Genomic DNA, 9511 nt, shown 5'->3' with positions numbered 1-9511 from the left:
GTGTCTGTCCCTGTGTCTGTCCCTGTGTCTGTCCCTGTGTCTGTCCCTGTGTCTGTCCCCGTGTCCCTCTGTCTGTCCCCGTGTCTGTCCCTATGTCTGTCCCTGTGTCTGTCCCCGTGTCCGTCCCCGTGTCCGTCCCCATGTCCCTGTGTCTGTCCCTGTGTCCGTCCCCGTGTCCCTGTGTCTGTCCCTGTGTCCCTGTCTGTCCCCGTGCCCATCCCGGTATCCCAAGCCCTGTCCCCGTGTCCCGTTGTCCATCCCCTTGTCCCACGCGCGGGGCCCGGGGCGAGGCGTGGCCTCGGCGGGGCGTGGCCGGGGCGTGGCCGGGGCGTGGCCGCTCGGAGCCGCCGGAGCCGCCGGAGCCGCCGCGCCCGCGATGGAGCCCAACAGCCCCCGCAAGATCCAGTTCACGGTCCCGCTGCTGGAGCCGCACCTGGACCCGGAGGCGGCCGAGCAGGTGCGGGGACACCGGGGGGACACCGGGGGAACACCGGGGGGGCTCCGGTGGGGCGCGGGGCCGCGCGGAGCAGCGAGCCGGGGGGGCTCCGGGGGGCTGCGGGCACGGCGGGGGCACGGCCCGGGCGGGGGTGCCGGTGGTGGCACCGTCTGGGCCGGGGGTGACGCGGGGACAGCGGCGACAGGAGGCGGCAGCTCCCCGGTCCCCGGGGCCACCCGCGCGGAGCGGCCGCCGCTGTCCCCGGAGCCCCGCGGGGCCGTGGGGCGGGGGGTGACAGTGCCAGGGCCATGTGCCCGCTCCGCGCGACGCCACCGGGGCCACCCCGGGACCCCCCGGCCCCTCCTGCCCTTGCCCAGCCCCTGCTCCCGTCAGGACCGGTCCCAGAACGGCCCCGGTCACGGGGGGACCCCGCGGGGCCACGGCCGGGGACCCCCGGGCACCCCCAGCCCCCCGTGCCACCTCCCCGGGGGCGGCAGGGGACAGGGGGGGTCTGGGGGACCTCTCGGCCCCTCATGGTCCGCGGGGGCTTGAGGGGGTGAGGAGAAGAAGGGGGGTCCCTACTGTGTCCCCCCAGCTGGGGATGGGGGCCAAGACCCTGCCGGTGCCAGCGGAGTGGGGGCGAGGGTGGCACTGTCACTGAATTGTCACTGGATGTGCCCATCTGGGGCCACCACCCCGCGCGGTGGCAGCAGCAGGGGGTCCCCAGGAGGGAGGGGGAGAGTTTGCGGGTCCCCAGGAGGGAAGGGGAGAGTTTGGGGGTCCCCAGAAGGGAGGGGGAGAGAGGGGGGGTGGGCACGAGCCCCCCAGCACCCAGCGAGGGGCACCCCCAGCCCCGTCCCCATCACAGCCGGGCTCGGGGGCTCAGGCACTGCCCAGCCCCGGGCACCCCCTGCCCTGCCCTGCCTCAGTTTCCCCTCCCGGGGGTCTCACCCAGCACCTCTCGGGGTCCTGGGGTGGGGGTGACCGCGGCCCCGTGCGGTGGCAGCAGGTGACACTGCCGGTGTCCCCTCCCTGCTCCTCTTCCTGGGGTGCCCCTCGCAGCGATGGGGGCTCGGCCGTGCCACCCCTCCCCTGGTGGCACCGCGGTGTCCCTGTGTCCTGCGGGGTCACCCCAAATCCCTCCAGCCCCACCCTCCCGAAGGACCTTGTCCCCCCCGTGTCCCCCCCGCAGGTCCGGCAGCCCCCTGACCCCCATGTCAGCCGAGCCCCCCCTGTGTGCCCCCCCGGTGCCAGGCCCGGCCCAGGCCTTTGTCCTGCACCTCTGCCCGTGTCCCCAACTCCCCCCGAAGGCCGCGGGGACAATCCCGGGGGGTTTTGCCCGGGCGTGCCGAGCCGAGCCGAGCCGGGCCGGGCCGGGCCCCTCCCGCTGCCGCCGCCGCTGCCGGTGCCCCGTGCCCGGTGCCCGCTGCCGGTGCCCGGTGCCGGTGGCGGCCCCGTCCCGGCTGCCCCCGGATCGCGCCGCGCTCCTTGATCGATGCTGGAGATTGATCTAAAAATAGCTCCGGGAGGGAGCGGGGATGGAGGGATGGGGGAGGGATGGAGGATGGAGGAGGGAGGAGGGAGGGGAGGACGGAGGGAGGGAGCCCGGCCTCTCGCCCGCCTCATTAGCATCTCATCAGCATCTCATTAGGCAGCCCGCCTCATTAGGGAATCCTCGCTGGGAAATGCGGCTGGCGGAGCGCTCAGTTACTGGGTCAGCGGGGAAAGGGGGCGCGGGGTCAGCGCTGTCCCCACCGCCACCGCTGTCCCCATTGCCATCGCTGTCCCCACGGCCACCTCTGTCCCCACCGCGGCCACCAACCCCCGCAAAAGGCAGCGGCGGGGCCGGAGCGGCTCCGGGTGTGACCTTGGGCAAGGACAGCGGCCGCAGAGGAAGGGCAGGGCCCCGCCGCTGTCCCCGTGTCGCTGTCCCCACGCCGCTGTCCCCACGCGCTTCCCGCGGCCGGGTAAAATTAGCTCCGGGATGGAAAAGCCACGTGTGTCCGGCCACCGCTGTCCCCGCGGGGCCAGCACCGGGGCCAGCACCGCCCCAGGCACGGCGACACGGCGGGCTCGGGGCCAGCGGGGCCGGGGGGTCGGGCACGGCCGAGGGTCCCAGTGCCATGCCTGGGGGTCCTAGTTCTGTGTCCGGGGGTCCCAGTTCTGTGTCTGAGAGTCCCAGTTCCATGTCTGGGGGTCCCAGTTCCGTGTCTGGGGGTCCCAGTTCTGCGTCCGGGGGTCCTAGTTCCGTGCCTGGGGATCCTAGTTCCGTGCCTGGGGATCCCAGTTCCGTGTCTGGGGGTCCCAGTTCCATGTCTGGGGGTCCCAGTTCCGTGCCTGGGGGTCAAAGTTGTCTCTTCTGTCCCCCCCAGATCCGGAGGCGCCGCCCGACCCCGGCCAACCTGGTCCTGAGCAGTGACCAATCGTCCCCAGGTGGGTCCCAGCGGTGTCCCCGTGTCACCCCCAGCCCCAGCCCACCCAGGGACCCCCCCAGAGTGCTCAGGGACCCCCCAAAGATGCTCAGGGGTCCCAAATATGCTCAGGACACCCCCAAACGTGGTCAGAGAACCCCCCCATTATCCAGAGGGTCCCCCCACATGCTCAAGGACCCCCTAATGACACTCAGGGACCCCCTGTATGACTTAGGGACCCCTCAAAAATGCTCAGCGACCCCCACATGACACTCAGAGCCCCCCCCCCCNGGGTATTGGGGACACTGGGGACACTGAGGGGGCAATGGGGACACTGGGGACATTGGGGGCATTGGGGACACTGGGGACAATGGGGACAATGGGGACAATGGGGGCACTGGGGGTGCTGGGGGCACTGGGGACACTGTGATACTGGGGACAATGGGGACACTGTGATACTGGACTGGGGCAGTGGAGGGGCACTAGGACATGGTACTGGGGCACTAGGGTGGCACTGGGACACTGGGGTGTCACGGGGATGGCACTGGGGTGTCACCGGGACATTGGGGTGTCACTGGGGTGGCACTGGGATGGCACTGGGATGGCACTGGGATGGCACTCGGGTGTCACTGGGACACTCCCTGCCACTCCCCAGGGCCAGGGTGGCCCTGCTGGCACAGGGCAGGGACAGGGCCATCCCCTCCCCCGGTCCCCAGCGCTGTCCCTGTCCCTTGTCCCCAGGTGTGGCCGCGGCAGCCGGACGCCAGCGCAGATTTTTTTATTCCATTTTCTAAGATTTTGGGGCCGCCCAGAATCCTTTTGGGATTTTTTTTATTTTATTTTATTCCCACGCTCACTGCCACCCCCGGGTGCCCAGGGCAGGTGACACGTGCCACACACCCCCCCCTCACTGCCACCCTTGGGGGACACTGGGGACACTGAGTGACACCCTGCGTGCCCCCACCCCCACTCCCCAGGGTGGGTGACACTGGGGACACAGAGCAGACCCCCCCCTCACTGCCACCCTCGGGGTGTCCTCTGGACCCCCCCCCCCACCTGTGCACACCTGGGGGGGACACCTGGACACAGGGAGGGGACACGGGGAGGGAACATGGGGAGGGGACAGGGACACTCGCGTGCACACGGACACGGGGCGGGGCGGGATCCTGGAACATTCCTGGGACTGGATCTGGGATTCTGGAACATTCCCAGGACTGGATCCAGGATCCTGGAACATTCCTGAGGCTCAGTTTGGGATCCTGGAGATTCCCAAGGCTTGGTGGATTTGGGATCCTGGGAGATCCCAAGCCTGGATCCAGGATTCTGGAACATTCCCGAGGTTGGATCCGTGGATTCCCCAAACACTCCGCAATTCCTGAGGCTCACTGGAGCTGGAGGTGGCTGGACCGGGATGTGGGAGCATTCCCAAACATTCCCGCCATTCCCAGAATTCCCGAACATTCCCAGCATTCCCGAACTTTCCCGAACATTCCCAGCATTCCCGAACATTCCCGGCATTCCCAGAATTCCCGAACATTCCCGAACATTCCCGGCATTCCCGGGATGTCGCAGGGAGCGGGGACATTCCAGGGATGCGCTGGAGCCGGGGGACACTTTCCCGAACATTCCCAGCATTCCCGAACTTTCCCGAACATTCCCAGCATTCCCGAACATTCCCGGCATTCCCAGAATTCCCAGAATTCCCGAACATTCCCGGCATTCCCGGGATGTCGCAGGGAGCGGGGACATTCCAGGGATGCGCTGGAGCCGGGGGACACCGGAGCGGGATCCGTCCTTGTCCCCGCCGCTCCCTGTCCCCAGTGCCACCCGCACCGCTCCAGCAGGACCTCGCGGGGACCTCCCTGTCCCTGTCCCTGTCCCCTCTCCTGTCCCCTCTCCTGTCCCTGTCCCCTCTCCTGTCCCTGTCCCTGCCCTGTTCCTGTCCCCTCTCCTGTCCCTGTCCCTGTTCCTGTCCCTGTTCCTGTCCCCTCTCCTGTCCTTGTCCCTGTCTCCTTCCCTGTCCCTGTCCCCCCCTGGCTGTCCCTAGTGGGATGGGGACAGGGCACAGTGCCACCCTCACGGTGTCACCAGCCACACCCCGCGGGCACCGAGGGGAGCGCGGTGGCCCTGGCGGTGACAGCGTGTCCCCCCCGGCTGTCCCCAGTGTGTCCCCCCCTGGCTGTCCCCAGCTTGTCCCCCCCCGGCTGTCCCCAGCGTGTCCCCCCCTGGCTGTCCCCAGCGCCACCGTCCCCGCCCCAGCCCCTCCCGCGCGGGAAAAGCGTTTTTAAAAATCCCAAAGGACCGAGCCCGGCGGGGGCCGGGGGTGGCAGTGAGGGACCGGTGACACCGGGACAGAGGGGACAGCCCGGGGGGCTCCTGGCACGGCGGTGACACCGGTCCTGGCACAGAGGTGACACCGATCCGAGCCCAGCCCCAGGGACTCCTGGCACAGAGGTGACACCAGTCCTGGCACAGCGGTGACACCAGTCCTGGCACGGAGGTGACACCGGTCCTGGCACGGAGGTGACACCCATGCGAGCCCGGCCCCGGGGGCTGCTGCCCTGTGGATGGTGCTGAACTCGATGGCATCGAAGACGAGACGGTGTCACTCGCCGGACAAGGACCTGCCGGGAGGGGACAGTCACCGCCGTGTCCCCGCCCCACTCCCGATGTCCCCACCCCTGTCCCAGTGTCCCCGCCTCTCTCCCGGTGTCCCCGCCCCTTTCCCGGTGTCCCCACCTGGATCCTCCTGGTGTCCCCGCCCTCTCCCGGTGTCCCCGCCCCTTTCCCGGTGTCCCCGCCCCCTGCCGGTGTCCCCACCTGGCTCCTCCCGCCGCTATTCCACGTCCCCGTTCTCGCTGTGGGTCCCGGTGGCCGCGGGCTCCTCGCACGGGGACAGCTCATCGATGGACGCCTGGTTGGTGATGCCTGGGGGGACACGGGCAGGGTCACTGGGGACACGGCCTGCGGTCACCGGGGACACCCCGGAACTTCTGTCCCGCCCGGGGCCACCCCCCTGCACAGCCTGGGGCCACCTGCACCACGTTTGTGTCACCTCCCGTCTGGGAACACTGCGACAGAGGTGGCCTTGAGCAGTTCGTGGTGGTCCCCAGCCCCTCCCCGGTGGCCGTGATGGCCATAGTGGCAATGGTGGCCATTGGTGGCCATAGTGGTTGTACTGGCCGTGGTGGCCATTGGTGGCCATAGTGGTTGTACTGGCCGTGGTGGCCATTGGTGGCTGTGGTGGCTGGACTGGCCATGGTGGCCATTGGTGGCCGTGGTGGCTGTACTGGCCATAGTGGCTGTGGTGGCCATGGTGGCCGTGGTGGCTGTACTGGCCATGGTGGTCATGGTGGCCGTCCCCTACCGCTGGCCGCCCTCTCCTTCCACTTCTGCTTGTTCTCCTGGATGTGCTTGGTCCAGGTGGAGCGGAACCCGGCCAGGTCGGCTTTGATGTCCCCCACCTCCAGGTGCTCATCCAGGGACGGCTGCCGCCACTGCGAGCTGGGGGACAACGGGGACGGCTGGCAGCGGGCCAGGGCCACCGCTGCCACCACAGGGCACAAACCTTGGGGACAGGGACACTCACCTGGGCTGCTGGGTGGCAGCGGGGTTGCCCTTGGCTTTGGAGCCGTCCTCGGCCAGCGGCGTCACCAACTTCTCGGCCACGTCGGTGAGCACCGAGAACGTCGGCTCCACGATGAAGTCGATGAACCCTGGGGACAGGAGGGGACACGGTGTTGCTGGGGACACACCGAGGGCAGCGTGGGGATGGCATGGGGACAGGACAGGGACAGGAACCTCGCCCGGACTCACCGATCTGCGACTGGGCCACCAGCGTGGAGGTGCGGTCGCAGAGGGGCGAGAAGGGCAGCCCCAGCTCGGCCTCCTTGTCCCCCTGGCAAGGCAAGGGACATCCGTGGTGTCCCCACGGGGTGTCCCCCGCGTCCCCCCGCCCGGCCCCGGCCCTACCTGCCGGAAAAACTCCTCCATGAGGGCCTTGGTCCAGCGGCTGTGCACCGCCCACTGCTTGGTGGGGTGGCTGATGTCGGCCGCGTGCAGCAGCAGCGACAGCACCTTGGACTTGTCCAGCCTGGGGACAACAGCCCGGCGCTCAGATTGTCCCCAAAGCCACCCCGCCAGCCCTGGGGACACACCTGGGGGCTGGGGACCACCCCCACCCACCTCTCCAGCTGCTGCAGCGCCGTCTTCATGGACTTGACCTGCTGGAAGTGGCAGGACATGTCGGTGGCCAGGACCATCTCGATGACCAGCGCCCGCAGCTCCCTGCGGGGAGGGAGGGGACACGGTCAGGGGACAGGGCGGGGACAGCGAGGGGACAGCGAGGGGACAGCGAGGGGACAGCGAGGGGAGCTTACGCGAACTCGTCCTTGGTGAGGTTGACGAAGATGTTGAGCTCCTCGTCCTGCATCAGGCGGAACACGGCGCTGATGTGGTGGTTCTCCAGCACCGAGCGGTCATTGTACAGGATGGCCGTGTCCGACCTGGGGACACGGGGACATGGGGACACTGGGCACGGGGACAGGACCCCCGCAGCGAGGGGCGTCCCTGGGGTGGCAGCACCGCTGTGTCCCGGCTGTGTTGGTGGCCCTAAGTGTTCCTCAGGTGTCCCCAAGGTGCCCCACGGTGTCCCCAAGGTGCCCCACAGTGTCCCCAGGACGGGTCTGCAGCCCTGTTTGGGACACGCCGTGCCACCCACACTGTGCTGTGCCACCTGGGCCATGCCGTGTCCCTGTCCCCGTGCCCTCACTTGGTCTGGATGTGGAAGCTGTTCGTTGTCCCCGTGTGCTCGAAGTCGTGGATGGCGGCGGCGAAGACGATGGCCAGGAGCTCGATCTCGGACAGGCAGTGCTGGGGACAGGGACAGCGTGTGAGGGACAGGGACAGGGATGGGGACAGGGCCACCCCCACTGAGTGTGACACCCCAGGTGTGCTGTGACAGCCGTGTGGGGACAGCGGGCAGCACACGCACCAGGTGCCACCCCACGTGTGACAACTGCGCACAGACACGTTCCAGGTGCCACCCCATGCGTGTCCACCTGTCCCCCGTGCCCGGTGCCACCCTGGGGACGTTCCCATGGCAACGAGCACCGCCAGGCGGGTGGCGCGGTGCCAGCCTTGGGGACAGCGCTGTCCCCGTGTCCCCGTACCAGCATGCCGGTGCGCAGCAGGAAGCAGTGCACGGTCTGGGTGACGTCGGCCGCGTGCACCTGGTTGTGGTAGGGGTTCCGGAACTTTCCGTAGCCGCCCTCCAGCGCCTCCAGCAGCGACGTCAGGAACGCACCGGGAATCTGCCAGTGGGGACATCGGGGTGACGGGGCGGGGACAGTCCCCAGGGGGCAGCTCGGGGATCCTGAAGGGGAGTTTGGGGTCCTGGGGTGGATTTTGGGGGTCCTGGGTGGTCTTGGGGGGGTCCTGAGGGAGTCTCAGGACTCCTGGGATGGAGTTCGGGGGTCCTGGGGAGGGTTTTGGGGCTGTTTTGGGGTTTTTTGGAGGTATTTTGGAGGATTTTGTATGTTGGGTCACACCTTGAAGCGGCTGTTGAGGTTGTAGGATGGATTTTGGGGGTATTTTTGGAGATTTTGGGGTGTTTTGGGCTGCCGGGCACACCTTGAAGCGGCTGTTGAGGTTGTAGGATGGATTTTGGGGGTATTTTTGGGGATTTTGGGGTGTTTTGGGCTGCCGGGCACACCTTGAAGCGGCTGTTGAGGTTTTAGGGTGGATTTTGGGGGTATTTTTGGGGATTTTGGGGTGTTTTGGGCTGCCGGGCACACCTTGAAGCGGCTGTTGAGGTTGTGGCGGGTGAAGAGCTCGAACACCACCGTGCGCAGCGAGTGCTCCTCGGCCGCGCGGTGCAGCGAGAACACGTCAAAGCACCACTGGTCCAGCCCCTGCGGGGACACCGGGGACACTGGGGACACCGGGGGGGTGCCCGGGAATTCCAGGAATACCCAGCATTTCCCAGTAAAGCCCAGTAAAACCCCAGTGAAGTCCGCCATTCCCAGTTATTCCCATTGATTCCCCGATTCCCATTGATTGCCAGTAATTCCCATTGATTGCCAGTAATTCCCATTGATTCCCATTGATTCCCAGTAATTCCCATTGATTCCCAGTGATTCCCATTGATTGCCAGTAATTCCCATTGATTCCCAGTGATTCCCATTGATTCCCATTGATTCCCAGTAATTCCCATTGATTCCCAGTGATTCCCATTGATTCCCAGTGATTCCCATTGATTGCCAGTAATTCCCATTGATTCCCATTGATTCCCAGAGGTTTCCAGATATTCCCAATGATTCCTAGAGATTCCCATTGATTCCCAGAGATTCCCAGTAAAACCCCAGTAATTCCTTGAGATTGATTCCCGTTGATTTCCAGTTTTTCCCCAATATTTCATTGATTCCCATTGATTCCCAGATATTCCCATTGCCTCCCATCGATTCCCGGCGGCTCCCAGTGCCTCCCAGCCATTCCCAGTAGCTCCCAGCAGCCCCCCGTGGTTTTGGGGTTTTTTTTGGGGGTGTTTGGGGTGCCCCGGTACCTTCAGGCAGTTGAGGACGGAGGAGGAGTAGCTCGGCCCCACGGCCGTGTACGTCCGGCGGAACATCCTGGGGGGAGGCAGGGCTGGGGGGTCTGGGGGGGG

The 9511-nt window shown here is 67.0% G+C and overlaps 2 protein-coding genes across 3 annotated transcripts in view; one reads left to right on the top strand and one right to left on the bottom strand.

Annotated features, from left to right (window-relative positions):
* Positions 1-376: 376 nt before the first annotated feature.
* Positions 377-2855, top strand: LOC121353979 (protein phosphatase 1 regulatory subunit 1A-like). The gene is made up of 3 exons (XM_041468238.1): positions 377-457; positions 2088-2403; positions 2809-2855. Exons 1-3 carry the CDS (start codon positions 377-379, stop codon positions 2853-2855), a joined length of 444 nt encoding a protein of 147 aa, XP_041324172.1.
* A 2299-nt stretch (positions 2856-5154) lies between these two features.
* Positions 5155-9511, bottom strand: part of PDE1B (phosphodiesterase 1B) — a 7657-nt gene continuing 3300 nt past the window's right edge. Inside the window, exons 4-15 of one of the 2 annotated variants that reach the window (XM_041468236.1) lie at positions 9410-9476; positions 8643-8759; positions 8019-8159; positions 7619-7719; positions 7227-7352; positions 7033-7134; positions 6820-6940; positions 6664-6745; positions 6437-6563; positions 6215-6351; positions 5668-5775; positions 5451-5471 (exon numbers count right to left, since the gene is read on the bottom strand). In XM_041468236.1, coding sequence (XP_041324170.1) covers positions 5684-5775; positions 6215-6351; positions 6437-6563; positions 6664-6745; positions 6820-6940; positions 7033-7134; positions 7227-7352; positions 7619-7719; positions 8019-8159; positions 8643-8759; positions 9410-9476 — 1213 coding nt within the window. In that variant the 3' untranslated portion in view covers positions 5451-5471; positions 5668-5683. Of the gene's footprint in view, positions 5776-6214; positions 6352-6436; positions 6564-6663; positions 6746-6819; positions 6941-7032; positions 7135-7226; positions 7353-7618; positions 7720-8018; positions 8160-8642; positions 8760-9409; positions 9477-9511 lie in introns of both variants that reach the window. The other variant, XM_041468235.1, reaches the window with a different exon arrangement.

Source organism: Pyrgilauda ruficollis, unplaced genomic scaffold, assembly GCF_017590135.1.
Source record: "Pyrgilauda ruficollis isolate IOZ18807 unplaced genomic scaffold, ASM1759013v1 scaffold215, whole genome shotgun sequence".
Lineage (NCBI taxonomy): Eukaryota > Metazoa > Chordata > Aves > Passeriformes > Passeridae > Pyrgilauda > Pyrgilauda ruficollis.
Note: the sequence above shows the minus strand (reverse complement) of the source record. Positions and strands in the feature narration are given on the sequence as shown.

Bases quoted from the DNA above. Each gene is read 5' to 3' on its own strand.
- LOC121353979 (XM_041468238.1), top strand. From the start codon at position 377: ATGGAGCCCAACAGCCCCCGCAAGATCCAGTTCACGGTCCCGCTGCTG. The intron at 458-2,087 runs GTGCGGGGACAC...GCATCTCATTAG, and splicing joins ACCCGGAGGCGGCCGAGCAG to GCAGCCCGCCTCATTAGGGA. The intron at 2,404-2,808 runs GTAAAATTAGCT...TGTCCCCCCCAG, and splicing joins CACGCGCTTCCCGCGGCCGG to ATCCGGAGGCGCCGCCCGAC.